The 16,627-nt window shown below is 38.0% G+C and overlaps 1 protein-coding gene across 6 annotated transcripts in view; it reads right to left on the bottom strand.

The window, feature by feature from the left end:
- BCLAF1 (BCL2 associated transcription factor 1) overlaps positions 1-13,055 on the bottom strand; it is a 29,737-nt gene extending 16,682 nt beyond the window's left edge. For 4 of the 6 annotated variants that reach the window (XR_006602340.1, XR_006602341.1, XM_004740269.3 and 1 more), the window contains exons 1-6: positions 12,901-13,055; positions 5,958-6,061; positions 4,218-4,331; positions 2,586-3,497; positions 527-1,192; positions 207-376 (exon numbers count right to left, since the gene is read on the bottom strand). Coding sequence is in view for 4 of the 6 variants with exons in the window: in XM_004740269.3 (XP_004740326.1) it covers positions 207-376; positions 527-1,192; positions 2,586-3,497; positions 4,218-4,321 (1,852 nt within the window). In the remaining 2 variants the exon portion in view is untranslated. The remainder of the gene's footprint in view (positions 1-206; positions 377-526; positions 1,193-2,585; positions 3,498-4,217; positions 4,332-5,957; positions 6,062-12,900) is intronic. The other 2 variants (XM_013064066.2, XM_013064072.2) reach the window with 1 other exon arrangement.
- Positions 13,056-16,627: the final 3,572 nt, after the last annotated feature.

The raw sequence follows: 16,627 nt of genomic DNA, 5'->3' as shown, positions 1-16,627 counted from the left end.
TCAACTCTATCTGGTATCTCGGTCACTTTGTATTAAACATTTCCAAGGGTCCTGATGTTAGAAAGACTGATCACTCTTTCATGAAACTATTTTTCCCAATTTCTAATGCTATCTACGTAAAACTGCTAGCCCTAGAGTACATTAATTAAAGCCTAACTCTTCATTTTAATTTGCAAGGAATATTTAATTCACAATAGTAAACATACCTTTAACATGATGAACCAAGGACACAATGTGTTGAATAAAAGACTCTGAAGTGCTTTTGCTGGCCTGTGGCAACTTAATGTGGTCAAAGATGGATCGGAATTCTTGTTCTTTCTTGACAGAATGGACAAGTGTACTAGCAAGTAGCCTGTCTTTAGTCAAGGAAGCAGGTCTGGAGCAAATTGGTAACACACACACACACATAACAAACAAAATATACCATTGGTTTGAATATGAAATGGTAGTATGTTCACAAAATAAGATAATTAGAATATTAACTAAATCATCACAGATTATTTTCTGGGTATCAATGTGGAATTACCTGTTAGAATCATCAAGAGGAACAGGTGCCATTTTGAGTTTGACTTCAGGACGATGAGAATCACTGGCTATCATTTTGATCCTAAGTGGGCTCTCCTCTCTGAAAGTAGACTTTTCTCGTGCATCCAGATTCTTGTGTAGAGGGGGACTGTAATCAAAGAGGTCTTTGAGCTTTTCAGACTTTACCTGCTCAGGTGACTGAGTTTCTTTCTTTACTGTTATTCTCTCAGAACTTTTGTCGTCTTCCTTGTGCTTATCTTTTGCAGTGCTAGGCCTTTCCACTACGTAGCCAGTCTCTTTAAGTTTGTAATTTTTTTCTTCTCTAAATCCATCACTTTCTCTGTTGCCTTTCAGTGAAACTTTGGACTTGTACTTGGGTCCTTCCTCCTCAGTATTCCGGTGAGATGTAGTAGCAAAATTTTTACCCTGATCTGCAAGAACTGACTTCCTGAACTGTCTATAATCCTCTGTCTCCTCTGTATCATCCCCTTCTGAATCATTAAACTTTTGTTTTCCAGACTCTTTATCACTAAAGTAATCCAGCGCTTCCTGATCTTCCCATTCTCCCTCTGCCCTCCCTTTCTCTGATCCTTTCTCCTTTGGAGCCTCTTTATCCCTGGTATTACCCCTATCAAGCAGGAATACTCTAGACTCTTCATCTGTGAACCTGTGAATAAGCAGAGAAGAGGATGGTAACTCTGGATTGCATTCATTGTGGATCACTTGCAATCTTATATGTGTTTCCCAATACCACAGGACCACTAATAAAGAAAAAAAAAAAAACCTTACTGAAAAAGTGCTTTCTTCAGATTCCACTTCTAAAAAACATTAAAAGCATCCATACAGCACTTATGCACTGAGTTTTTAAATAAATTTACATATTAGACCTGAAGTTTAGAGAGAAAAGCCTTTCCCAAAAACCTGTTCTAATCATATACCACAATTCTACACGAACAAATCCAATTATCCAGAATTTCCATAGCATGCAACACTGTTTAATTTTTGAGACTAAAAACCATTAATAAAGAGTATACTCATCTATCAGAATTCTATTAATTATACTCAAAATTTCAGACTGTAACACAATCTACTGAAAGAAGGGAGTTCACAAAAGTGAACTTAGTATTATTTAAATACTCTAACTGGGGGCACCTGGGTGGCTCAGTGGGTTAAAGCCTCTGCCTTTAGCTCAGGTCATGATCTCAGGGTCCTGGGATCGAGCCCTCCATCGGGCTCTCTGCTTGGCGGAGAGCCTGCTTCCTCCTCTCTCTCTCTGCCTGCCTCTCTGCCTAACTTGTGATCTCTGTCTGTCAAATAAATAAATAAAATCTTTAAATACTCTAACTGAATCACAAAATATTTCATATATACTTTGCTGCAGAAAATGATTCCTGGCAATACTAAGTAGAAACTGTATCAGTGCAACAAGCAATTTAACTGTAGTTTGTACAGCCCTATTCCATAAAAAGCATGCCTGTTCTATTTCTTAGAGTCAATCAAACTACATTAGCAACCAATTTTCAGTTTTTTAGCAATTCTTTAGCAATGCTTGAAATCAGAATTTAAACAAAGTATGCTTCAAACATTACTAGAATAAGAAATACCACTATCTTTTCTATAATCAGATAGTTTTATTAAGTGGCAGCTGCATGTATTAATATCACACATATAAGAATATGTACTATAACTACATTATTTATATGTTACCTTATAATGAAGAAAACAAAATAAGCTTTCAATGCTCTAACACAAAATTCACCTCTGTAAGATCTTACATGTTAACCCAGTTGTGCTTTATGCTACTCAATTTCTTATTTACATTCTTAATTCTGGACTGACTAAAAATGAGTAAAATTAAAAAGAGAAATATAAATTAGTTTCTATTAAAATACTTAATTTCCAAAGTTAACCAGAATAAGTATAAACAACCTGGAATTATAAAGAATTTTGAGTGAAAACAGCTAACTATACATCATGGTGCAATTTTAAGACTTGTAAATCTAAACATAATTTGAAATACAAACATATTAATATTATAATCTAAATACATTAATGCTTACCTTTTTAAGAATTTTCCTGTCTTTGCAGTTTCCTGATCTCCACCATCAGGATAAAATGAAGAACGTCCCCTAGTCTCATCTCTTGGAGCATTCTGTGGTGTGATTGTCTTTGCAGGGCTTCTCCGTGAAGGGATATGATGAATTGGACTATTCTGAGAAGGACTGTATCGACTAGATCCATTTCCAACAGAACCAGACCCAGACCTTTCAGGACTATGCTGAATGGAATGTGAATGCTGAGAGGGCGTGTTTTTTGCAGAGTGGACTGTACTAAGCATGGGGGCATCAGAGCAAGATGAACTCTGACTAGGTGGTGTAGCAATCGGTGAAGGACTATGAGGTGATCTGGGACTATTATCATAAGCTGAAAGGCCAGGCCAAATATCACCCGATGTGGCTGATGATTTGTTAAACTCATCAATAGATTCAGATGGGTCATGTTCAAATGTATCTTTCGGCTCCTCTTGCGATTTACTTTTCAAAGGACTCTCTTCTTGGGGCTCCCCTTCAGCTTTTTTGGTTTGTTTTTCCTGAGACCCTCGTCTTTTAGAGACAGGAGATTTGCTATATGGGGATGAAGAACGAGAAGAGGATGATCTTGGAGACCTAGAAGATCTATATGACCGGCGAGATCTGCTTCGGGATCTTTGAGAAGAAACGGATCTTCTTTTTGGACTCCTGGAACGTGAACGACCTCGTCTAGGACTCCTAGAGTGTCTTCTATTCCAGACAGGTCTATAACCACCTCGATGATATCTCCCTCCTCCTCCTTGATAATACCCTCTGCCCCTTCCTCTGTACCCATAAGGTCGTCTCATTCCTCTATTATTTCTGTAATCTCGGCGATAATCTCTAGAATAAATACGATCTCTACTACGAGATCTTGAATATGTCCTGGAACGAGACCTAGAACTAAAAATGAAATAAATATCAATGCAAGAAAAATAAACTATTCCACTCTACCATTCTAAATACTTATGGTTGAGCATACAAAAATGTACATTTGAAAGACAAAACCTTTCATTTATACAAAAGTAAAGTTTATTGTTTTTAATGAAAAAAGCCTCACTTCTAAGATATACATTGAGAGAATAAAGGCTTGAGGAACAAAGGCAGAGAAAACAGAAAAATATCCAACAACAGGACATAATAACAAATTATAGTAAAGTTATACAAGCACTTAAAGTAATAGAGTAAAAGAATATTTAAAGACATAGAAGAATATTCGTCAGTCAAAAACTACTGCCTAAATGCATACACAATACTGAGACATTAGAATCTGAAATAATGAGAAACTATGAACTAATATACAAAGATGGCTTACTGTCAAATAATTTTCGTGTTACCCAATTATCTCTTAACATTTTAAATTCAAAGAAATTAACCATACATGCAATGTAAGAATCTGAGTTCTGAAGTCGCACTAACTTAAATCAAACCTAAGCCCTGCCACATTGTATCTTGAACAATTCTCAATCTCTCCAACTCTAAAATGAAGGTAAGAATAGGTCCACTTCAGAGTTAAGAGGTAAAATATATTAGTGAGTTTAGCATTGTGTCTGAACACAGTAAGCACTCCATGAATATTTGCTGATCATCATTATTAAAAGAATTAAAAACACAGTAATTCACCTGTATCTCTTCTTTCTAGAATGTGATCTTGATCTTGATCGAGAACTAGACTGTGATCTAGACTTTGATCTTGAAGAATGTGATCTAGAATTGGAGCGACCCATTTCTTTTCTCCTAGTCAATGAGAGAGCAAAAAAGTCAAAAATCACAATTAAAGAAGGTCCACATTCTTATTTATTTTGAAAGAACTAAATTTTACAAGATGTAAGTTTCTTAAAGGATATTTCTCATCAACATTTTCAAATGAATAATAAGACAATTATCCCTATCTATCTTCACCTGCATGACAGGTACTGTATATTGTAGACAGATTTCTATGGACTGCACCACCTATGTGCCTCAATTCAAAAAGTCAGCAATTACAGAAGCCAGAAAGAGCAATACAAGACTATAGCAGCATGTTAGATGTTATTCCCTGCCCAAATCAAATGCCTACCTGTCTTATAACAAAGATAAACAGTACCAGAGTAATAAGGTCAGATAAGGAAACTGAAACAAAGAAAATACAAGTGATAGAATACTAAAAAAAAAAAAAAAAAAGAAAGAAAAGAAAAGAAAAAACCTAGCAGACTATCATCCTAAATGCTTTATGGCCTTAAAATGGGACTAAATTAACCACTCCGTGTATGTAACACTACATGATTACACATGAAAATGGACTTATGTGACATTGCTAATTCACCCTGTAGCTTTCTGGTAAGTAGATAAAAAAGGATAAAAGATACACTAGAAGAAGTAGATAAAGTAGAAGAAGTAGATAAAAAAGGATAAAAGATACACTAGAAGAAAGATACTGGAAGTACAAGAAAAAAGAAAAGTTGGGCACCAGTACTCAAACTTTTCTAAACACTACTTAATATCTAGTGCAGTAATTAAACGTCACTGGGTACAGAAATAACAGGACTAAATAATTTAGAAGATCTACTCTTCTCAAAACTACACACACACACACACACCCCACACACACACACCCACACACACGCCTCCCAAGTTTATTTCTGCTGTAAGTACTTCCAAATTTCCACTTATTACCAAAATAACTGTTTCCATAAAAATGGACTCACTAAACTTCTAATAGCCTACAATTCCCATATGACCAATTTCTCCTACCTAAGAACTGTATTATGAAAATAGTATTTTAAAGTACTAAGATTGAGTTGAATTACAGAAGAAGCAACATAATGTCTGCACATACTTCACTGAAAACCATAAATGACAAATTCAAGGTTTCAGATATTTCAAAATAAAACATAACTATCCTAAAGACAAATATTAGCCCTACCTTCTCTAAATAAGAAACATATAAAAACAGTATCTTCCTTGGAGTTGTAGTGAAGACTAAATGAGCTAATAATACATGTAAAATCAACTTTAATTACCTTAATACACTAATGCAAGGGTGTTAAAAAGTTAATTTATGGAATTCCTCTTATATGCATAAGGAAAAAAGAGTTATTAGCCTGAGTCTAAGTTGACGTGTTTATAAAAGCTGAAGGAGACACACAACAGAGAACCAAAAGAGATGAAGAGAATCTTCTTCCTCAAGCTTTTAAAATCTGGTTTACTTCATGTAAGCCACCAGAAAGAAGCGAAACAAAAAAACAAAAACCCCCAAAACAAACTCAAACAAAAAAAGCTTCCCACTAAATCACTTTTAATCACTCAGATTCATGAATTAAAGTAATTGCATTTTCTCAAATAAACCTAAACTAGAAAACTAGAAAAACAAATGCTATTTACCTTGAGTTTTATGCAGGATTAAACAATCAAATGAAGTCTCTTAGATACTGTAAAGTTCTTCCTGGAGAAAATGGTCTGAGAAATTAAACTCTAAATTCAAATTCCTAGCAAAGGAAAAAAAATACGAATTGATTTATGGTAAATTAAACAACCACAGTTCACAACAATGAATTATACTGGCACTGAAATCAACTTTTTTTTTTTTTTAAAGATTTCATTTATTTATCTGACAGAGAGAGATCACAAGTAGGCAGAGAGGCAGGCAGAGAGAGAGAGGGAAGCAGGCTGCGATCCCAGGACCCTGAGATCATGACCCGAGCCAAAGGCATCAGCTTAACCCACTGAGCCACCCAGGTGCCCCTGAAATCAACTCTTAATAAAAGCACTAATGATTTCAGGGAAAGGGAAACTCATTTAGGAAATAAACTTTTAACCATAAAAGCTTAAGAAATAGTTTTTGTTTTAATCAGAATACAGATGTACACCATGAAACTGACAGCATTTTACTTTTTAATTTAAATACCTGAATTCTCATTTTAGTAACGTGAGCTTTAGAAAACAGAAATTGTGCTGCTATCCTACCAGAAAATTTCAAAGTGGGGCGCCTGGATCTACTCAGGCGCTCAGTTGTTAAGCATCTGTCTGCCTTGGGTTCAGGTCATGATCCCAGGGTCCTGGGATGGAGCCCTACATGAGGCTCCCCACTCAGTGGGGAGCTTGCTTCTCTCTCTCCCTCTCCCCCTGCTTGTGTTCCCCCTCTCTGTCAAATAAATAAAATCTTTAAAAAAGGAAGAAAAAATTTCAAAGTGGCTAATATAATGCCAAATACGGTCTTCTTGGAATATCTAAATGTGTGATCTATCAGTAGTTAGTATTCATAATCCTATACCTGTAACTTACCTAAGTACCAGTTTATTTTTAATGCTCTGCTACTTTTCTTTATTCTCTCTGCATTACTTTCTTTCTACAGTTTAGTTTCATCTGAAACTGGTTTTTAAAATTCTTATTAACAGATATCACAAGAACTCTAAGTTCAGTGCCTGAAAGCATTTTGATACATGTTCAGACATTCCAATAAAAAAAACAGGCCATAAATGAAACGAGTATCTAATGAAAGCCAATACTCTTCCCAATTTACCATTATTATGCAAATAAATTAAAATTTTGCCCAAATTTTAACCAGTTATCAACACCCAACAGGTTAGCCTTATAAGTAACATTCAGTGATTGATCACCAATTACACGCAAAGGATAGTCAAAAACCACTGGGGGAGCAGAAACTAACGAACAGAAGATTAATACATGCCTAACCTTGAGGAATTCATAGACCATTATAAATGGAAAAAAATACACATAAATGTGAAAATCTGTGACTCTTAATGAAGATCCAATAAAAATTGCAATAAAATTGGAAATACAAAGGAAAAGAAATGTTAAGATTAAACTGGTGAATCAAGAACGTTGTCCCTATATACCCATGATCCCACAGTTGGGGAGATTAAGAGATGTAAGGTTCAAACTAGGAAGAATAGGAACTACTAATTAAGGGAAACATACTAAGATAAAAAATAAAAACAAAAAGACCATACATACAGAAACAAAAGAATTCCTAAAGTGCATGCATGTTTAGTTTTTAAAAAATATCAAATCTCCCCAAGGGAGCAGAAAAAAATTAATCTTCTATACTGATTCACTGTTCTAAAACTTTATTCTGGACCTAGAATTTCAACACTACCAATCCACTGCTGGAAATGATACAAGGCTCATTTTATCCAACACTTCCCCTAACCAATTCTTAAAAGCTAATTTTAATTTCCACATATCCAAAGAAAAACCAACTGCCAAGTCCCTCTTTACTTCAAATCATGACTTCTGAAATTCCAAAAAAATAGACACTAGAAATAACAAGGAGAGGAGGCGCTGTAGGTTATACTAGTAGAAACACTTTCTTGTTCACGATCTATAAATATGGTTAAGTATCTATAAAAAAAACTCCTAAGAACATATGTGAAGTGAGATGCATAACATATTTAACAATATTTAATAATATATATTTAACGCAAAATATATTTAACATTTAATAACATTAATGATATTTAATATAGTTAGTACAAAGACCATAATCAACTCTAATATTTTTTAAATAAGTCTATGTTTTTAAAAAGCACTATGCTAGGTTTTAATGGGAAACGGGACTATGAAAGAGGTGCTTGCTCTCCAAAGCCAACTAAACAGGAATAAAAAATCAACAAATCATAGCCAAAAACACCTGAATACCAACCAAGTGCTAAGAACTACTAGGCGACTTTAAATAAAATCATCACATTTAATCCTCAAATTCATAAGCTACATGTTAACCCATCTCTCAAATGAAGAAAACTGTAAGGTTTCAGAATTCTTCTGAATTTACAAAATGCCTATAACATGCCAGGCACTATTATCCTAGCACTGGAAATACTGTACTTCAAGTGAGACATTAAGTTGCCTACTCTCTTGGAGCTTACGTTAAAGGGAAGGAAAGAGAGAAGGGAAATACCCTACAAGATGATATGTTAAGAGGTGGAGAGAAGACTACAAAGGTGGGTCTCTGGGCCTTAAGAAGTTAACATTAAACATTAAAGCTAAAGACAAGGTACACTGCAAAGTTACACAGAAAGAAGAGCATTCTAGACCGAAGACACAAACTTTGCAAATTCAGGACAGAAAGACCAGTAATAAAGTTGAGGCACTCTGATCATGGAGAGTATAGGAGTTAAGGTGAACAGGCAGGAATGGACCAGATCAAATTGCATCTAGAAAGCAGGCCAGAATAGAAAAAAAGAGTAGATTTTATTATAACGGCAATGGGAAGGCTCTGCAACAATCAGGGAAGTCACCACCAGATTTACATTTTAAAATGGGGCTGTGCCTAGCATGGACAATATGGGGAGGACAACAAGGAGATAAATTAGAAGGTTGAGATTCAATATAATGGTTACCTGGAAAAGTAGTAGCAATGAAGTTGGAAAAAAGAGGCAAAGTGAGAATCAGATGTAGAAGTCCTGTCAATAGCACTTGTTCATAGGTTGCTGGTGGGGAGCAGAGAGAAGGCGGGAGGGAAGAGAGCGGGGCACTTCGACAGTGTCCCTGAAGTCTGTTTTGGGCTCAAGCATCTGGGAGATGTCCAAGTTTGGGACAGTAAAGAAGAGATTTCTTTGCCCTTTCAGGTTGCCCATGGTTAGAGTACAAATGGCTAATCCAGAATTTGACCCAGATCTCTTGATTCCAGTTCCTGCACTCTCTCCAGTGCCCTGACAGGTGCTTGATGTGGCCATAACCTATATATAGAATTCAAAATGCCAAATCAATCTTCCCTTTATTACAACCAAGACTGCTTACTAAGAGACTGTTAAAAAAAAAAAAAAGTGTAAAAAGAGAGGGAATAAATTGCTGTGTATGTTTTTATCCAATTGATTCACCAACCAGTGAGAAACATTAAGAGAATAAATCAGGCCATATTTATTATTTCTTGTTAAGAAAGTCTTTTATGCAAGAATACATTATGATCAGCTAGAACACAAGTGATGAAAAGAACAGAGTTCAACAAAATACTCAAGCTCAAGCCCCCCAAAATGGTTTCTTTAGATTACCCTATCAAGCATATTTGAGCCAAGTTTTCATTTTAGCAGATTCAGGGAGTTTGGCTTCCAGATTTCTGTAAACAATCACTGCTATTCACATCTTTAATAATCCTAAAAATAATATCCTAATACTATTATTACAACAGACTAGGTTCAAAAATCCTGACTTGACCATTAACTAGGTGCTCACCACTGGAAAAGTTACTACCTTAATCTCTTTCAGCTTCAATTTCCACAGATATAAAACAAGGCTATCAGTAATGGTACTTACAGGTTTAAGGTTACATGAACTAATGAATGTAAACAGCATTTTGCACACGGTACATTCAAACATCAGCTATCATTATTGGTAACTGGTTTGTGACTGTTTTTCCTGCAGGTCATCTAATCTTGCTTCAAATGATTCTTTTAAGAATAAGTAATTCCAATAGAAAATTAATCAGCATTATAAATGCATAATAAAATGACTGGAATTTTGCTTTTTAATACTCCGAAAAGAAACACCTGGGTGACTCAATCAGTTGAGCATCTTTCACTGAGGTCATTATCCCAAGGTCCTGCGAATTGAGCCTTCAGCAGGGAGTCTACTTCGCCCTCTCCCTCTGCCCCTCAGGCTCGCTCTTTCATTCACACTCTCAAATAAATAAAATCTTTAAAATAAAAATACAATACTCCCCAAAAAAGGGGAGTGAAATTTTAAATAATTTAAATTTTAAATAATTTAAAATTGGTAAATGCTGACAATTACTAAACCTGTATGATGAGAGCACAGGAGCTCACTATTGTTTCTCTTTTGTCCTTGAAAATTTCCATAATTAAAAACTTTTGAAAAATGACAGGTTTAGTCACAAGTTTTGCCCAGCCTGTCATCCAGCTTTAAAACAAAACAAAACAAAACCAGCAAGGGACTGAGAAAAATGCCTGCATTCTAGACCAGACTGAGCCACACCTTGGCTCATGTGGCCTTAAAATGCTATACCTTTTTGGTGTCTACCTAAGTGTAGAAATACTGGATCAAGTTTGAGAACTCCACAAAATAATACACAAATGTAGATGAGAATTATTACTACCTTAATGTTTCTAGATTTTTTTTTTTCTGTCCTGGAGTCAAATAAAACATTAATGTTTAAGATTCTGAGATAACAGGGGCGCCTGGGTGGCTCAGTGGGTTAAGCCACTGCCTTCGGCTGGGGTCATGATCTCAGAGTCCTGGGATCGAGCCCCGGATCGGCTTTCTGCTCAGCAGGGAGCCTGCTTCCTCCTCTCTCTGCCTGCCTCTCTGCCTGCTTGTGATCTCTGTTTGTCAAATAAATAAATAAAATCTTTAAAAAAAAAAAAAAAAGATTCTGAGATAACACTAAATGACCACTGTCTAAGAATCTGGATGTGAAGAAGGAACAAATTCATAACCTAAAAGTGTAACGTAAACATTTATACTTACTATCCAGAGATATACTGTGCTTCCTGATTCCCTTATCTACATCTTTGTTCATTAATAAATCAGTGTAAATTACAAAGAATTCAGCTAGTGTTCAACTAAGGATTTTGAATGTAATTTCTGGAAACTCCCTATCCAAAGTTCTATACAGAACTGAAAAGACTTTATTTCTACAAGTCTTCTCATCACACAGTTAAATCTAATAGAGGTAGATGAATTCAATAAACTCACGTATACCTAAGTCTTTCAGGTGGTTTTCAGAGATCTGTCTCTTGAGTCCTAAAATATTATTGTTCTTACAAAAAAAGAAAAATCTCCTAGGCTACCAATTATCTGAATGAAGGGGGATTCCAATGTTTATTACCACAACGTTAGTGAAAACACGGTATCCTTAAAACAAAATGGCTATGAGCCATCAGTACATAAACTTTGGGTTGTTCACCATGAGTTATTTTAGACACATAATACTTCTTATAGAATTATTTACCCTAAATTGGCTAGAATCACATAAAAATGCTGATAAACTTGTAGCGGTTTTTCCTATGTAATGAATCTCTACTGTCGAAACATTAGCCCAACCATTCCAACTAGAGTGTAACTGGAACGAGAATTTACACGAGGATTAAGGAATTCTGGTTTCCTTTTTAATATCCACAATAAATTAAAAGGCACTGCTCCAATAACATGTGTCTTAAGTAACTAATCTCTTTACGTTAGTTTTGGTCACATCTACTTTCAACTTTAGCCTTTTTTCAGCCTAAAACGTTAAAAAAAAAAAAAACTGACATAGGAAAGTGGTTGTTACTACTACTGCTTGATTCTGATAAGATAAATCTTAATGTGAAGAAAGCCAACTTACGGACTTAAAGTGAGGGCCAAGTCCCTAACCTTAACTCGCCACTCCGCCCCCCCAACTACCCCCACTGTCATATCATGGTTTCAATATCTGACTCGAAATAAAGACCTGAATCACTTGCCAAAAGGATGTGGTCTCGCGGGTACTACTCAAAGACTGCCTTTTGGGCCCGGGTAAGGGGGCGGGGGAGAAACAACAAGGCTACTCTTCGATCCATCAGCTAAGGCCTGCTCTCTAGGCTAGGAACCGGTAACCAGGCACAACTCAGAGTCGAGCGCACACGTTCGCTTCAAAACAAAGTGGGTTGCCAGGGGGATCCGAGATTAACCTCGGAGAAAACCATCCCGCGACGCCGGAGGCGGCTGTCCGCGTCAGAGACGAGGGACAACAGAACACGTTCTTAGTAACAAAAAAGAAAAAAAAAAATCAAAAAACAAAAAAACCGGGGCCTAAACCGACGAGTAGCGTGAAGCCGGAAAAAAGGAATTTAAAGACCACGTGAAAACGGGTCAACCTACCCAACGCACTTTGCTTCAGGTCATAGTTGTTTTGTGAAAGCCCCAAAGCCTGGAAGAAAGGTGGCGCTCCCAGCCAATGAGAAGCGAACACAAGCTGCACCTCCAGCGGCCTCAGCAGCCGTAGGCGGAGAACGGAGGCAGGGCGCGTGCGCCGGGCGAGCTTTCAGTCGGGCGCGCGCAAGAGTCCGGGCCGAGGAAATGGGGGAAGGGTGGAAGAGGGAGGTATGCGCACGCGCACGGGAAGGCCGCGCGGTCTCTGGGTTTCGAGCCAGGTTCGTAACCGCGCGCGCGCACCGTTCTCGCTGCTCACCCCACCCCCCACCTTTCCGACCTGTAGTGCCCCGAAAACCTGAGGGAATTTGATGGGAGAAACGCATAAATAACGGCGAAAGGGTCTCCTGGGTCCTCCTGTAGCCGCCAACCCGTCACTACCCACAAAAGATTCAACAATATTCACTCATCCTCGGGATTTGCTGCCCTTCGAGTGATTTGAATGCAGCATGAGGCCTACCTGAAAAGCCGAAAGCACCGTTCCCGGGACTTATCTCCGTTGTAACTACACAGCGGCCATTTCCCGACTCAAGAACGGGAGAAAACCATAGAGGTATCTTCGACGCGCTAGCCCACCTCCGTCACTTCCGATTTGGGGCGTGGCCGCCAGTGCCGCTAAATATCTGGACTAGCCCCGCCCACCCTTCCGCCCTAAACTGGCTCCCCAGCTATTAAGATGTTGCCGGAGGCTTTCTGGGAAGTCTCGTGGTAGGTCTCGCGCGATGATCTGGTGGCTCCGCCCTCCGGCCTAGAGCTGCCGCCTCGGAAGTGGTGACAGTAGATGGTGGGCGGGGTGTTTTGTTAGGCCGTGAGGTCTCCTGGCCACACGGTGGAATTCGCGGGAGTCTCTACCTAGCTTTGAAGGTGCTCCGTGGACCTCTCTGTCGGCCGCGCTTGTTGCTTGTTTGGTCTATTCATACTGTGGCGCCGACGCGGACCAAAAGCAGAAAGCCAGTCTGACGCCGAGGAAAGACAAGGAGGCTAGAGGGCTGTTGGCACACCGAGTCTCCCTTCGCCAGCAAGCGCCGAGTTTCTTCTCGGACGCCTTAACTGGAAACTTGGAAGTGTCGCTTTTGCTTTGATGTAAAATGTGCCAAACCCACTTCGATTGTTGAAAAATGGCCACGAGCTAAGTCCCCTTCCAGAGTAGCGTCAGACCAACTCTGTTACCCGTAACAGAGTTCGAACCACAGAGCTCCGAGCAGCTTGGGCTGTCCTGCTTTGCATCAGAAGCCGGTGCTCCTTTCCTCCCGACGCTGCTAAAGCATTACCACTTAGGCACCCTGGAATGTTGGCGTAGGCATAAAAATAATACAGAGCATGAAGCATAAGATCATTTGTGCCGGCTGAGAAACAGCCCAATATAGCTTGGTCTGCCAGAAATATAAGTCAGATTATAAATAGGCAAGCCGCGTTTGATTGGGACAGAATTTCAAATAAAAGCCATCGTGCATTTTCTATTAATACTTGTCTGGGCTGCACTTTCTTCCTTAGGCCCTGAAACCGTTATTACTTTGATGTTTAGGGACTTAAACTACCTTAAAGGATTTCAAACTTATAATTAGCAAAGCATCTTGTGTCAATTAAATCCAGTGTTGGCCCTAGTTGTGAATTTAACACTGTGCTTAGGGCATTCTCTCACAATCCGATTTGCCAGCTCAATTAAAAAAAAAAAAAAAAAACCTCATTTTCATGGAATAAATTCTCATTTTTCTCTTGCTGTACAGCCTGCCCCTAACCCTACCACCACCACCACCATCCCAATGTGGAAAAAGTAATCTTTGGCCTATGTGGTGCACCGACAAGTCCCAAGCATTTTGTAGGTGCTCAGTATTTGTTGAATGGGTGAACTATATTAAAAGAAAAAAACCTAAACGTTGATAGCTCAATATAACTCTACTATTGTGCATGGGGGGAGGGGGAGTGGAAAGTTGTTGAAAGGTTTTAATCAGAGGTATGACATCTATTTAAGAAAGATCTTTAAGCTGCTATGTGAGAAATGGTTGACACTGGGCAAGAGATCAGTTAGGATGTTGTTTAGTAATTTAAGTGAGGTAATGATCATGCTGAGAAAAGGAAAAATTGTAAATATATTTTAGAAATGGCATTGACAGGTCTTCCTCATGGAATGGATTAGGAGTTTAGAGAAAGGGGGGAAATAGTGTTGCTAACTAGATCGTGGCCCTGATTAACTGGGTGCATTTTGGTACTGTTACAATAATTGGGAAGATTGGAGAAAATGATAGGATAGGAAGGAATGAACATGTTGTGAAATGGGAAGGAAATCACTAATTCCATTTTTTTTTTAATTTTATGTATTTGTTTTAGAGAGGAAAAGCTCATGAGAGCAGGGTGAGGGGCAGTGGGAGAAGGAGAGGGGAGCACCTCAAACAAACTCCATGCAGAGCTAGATGCAGGACTGGATCTCACGACCCTGAAATCATAATCTGAGTGAAACCAAGAAGTCAGACACTTAACTGACTGAGCCACACAAGCACTCCATTTTAATGTTAGGTTTGAGATATGTGTGAAACATCCACGTAGAGAGGCAAGGTGAGAATTTGAACATGTGTGTTTGCAATTCAAAGGAGTGTTCTGGCTTGAGAGATAAAGTATAAAGATGATACTTAAAATCACAGGATAAAAGATAGAGACAAGAGATGACCTGGGACTGAGCCCTTAAGAATCCCAACATTCAGAGATTTGTTAAAAGAGGAGGAGGAGCCAGTAAAGGAGACTCAGAAAAACAGCCTATAATGGGGCACCTGGATAGTGCAGTCAGTTGAGTGACTGACTCTTGGTTTCAGCTCAAGTCATGATCTCGGGGTCATAGAATAAGACTGCACTGAGTTTGGGGTTCTCTCTGCCTCTCTCACTCATGTTCTCTCTCTCTCTCTCTCAAAAAATAAATAAATCTAAAAAAAAATAGCTGGTGAAGTAGGGAATAGTGAAATCAAGTGTATTAGTTATCTATTGCTGCATAACAAATGACCCCAACATCTAATAGCTTAAAACACTTATTTTTTCACAGTGTCTATGAGTCAGGAATCTGGGAGCGGTCATCTGGATGGTTCTAGCTTAAGGTCTTGATCTGCCAGCTAAGACTGCAGTCATCTGAAGTCTGTGGATTCACTCCAAGATCAGTCAGGGTTGTTGGCAGGAGATCTCAGTTCCTCATTGCCTGGACTTTTCCATAGGATGCCCAAGTGTCCCTTTGCGTAGTAGCTGGCTCCTCACCACCCACCCACCACCAGAGTAAATGATCCAAGGTGAGCCCAAGACAGAAGCTACAGTCTATTATAACCTAATCTCAGAAGTGACACACCATCGCTCTGCCATACTTCATTTGGACCAACCCCAGGTACAGTGTGGAAGGAGACTACACAAGGGTGTGAATACCAGGAGGTGGAGATCATTGGGGACCATCCTGGAGGCTGACTACCACACCAAGAGAGACAAGTGTTTCAAGTGTGTGAGGTCAAAAAAGACAAAGGACAAAATACGCTTATGTGCAATTTTGCCTGCAGGACACACTAAGAGGTAAAAATACTGACACATACAAGCACCTCAAACACCTGCCAGCTACTTCAGTTCACACACATCTACTTCTCATCTTACAACTGTCCATTTAATCTTAGAAGCTGTCCTTCTACCAACGTCACAATAACTAACAACTCACAAGTCTCCTGACATCTACTTCCTAAAGTATACTTTAGGTATTTTTAAGATAAAATACTGTATTAATTATAGTGTTTATGTATTTCTTAGCCATCTCTGCTACCGTTTTTGTTAGGTTGGTTCCTTTTTTTTTTTTCATGTGTAACTGATGACGTTTTTGAGTATCATACTGCAATCCTATTTTTCCATAAAACCTGTGGTCTTTATTGTGTGATTTTGCATAGCATAGTGATTTTTATGAGCACATCCATGCATTAGAACAAAACTGTATAACGTTTAGTATATAGTCCTAATTTTAACAGTAAGGAAATTGAAGTTTGGAGAGGTAGAGTATTTTGCCAAAATAAATAAATCACATTTTATATGAGATTTACATAATATTAAAATTTAAATAATATTAAATAGTATCAAATGTAAGTAATTTTAAATAATATTAAAATAAATAATATTAATAAATATTATTAAATATAAATAATATTAAAATAATTCAGATTTTATCAAAGATCCAT

The sequence above is a fragment of the Mustela putorius genome, unplaced genomic scaffold (assembly GCF_011764305.1).
Source record: "Mustela putorius furo isolate JIRA1106 unplaced genomic scaffold, ASM1176430v1.1 tig00003863_pilon_pilon_pilon, whole genome shotgun sequence".
Lineage (NCBI taxonomy): Eukaryota > Metazoa > Chordata > Mammalia > Carnivora > Mustelidae > Mustela > Mustela putorius.
This window is presented reverse-complemented; position numbering and strand designations above follow the sequence as displayed.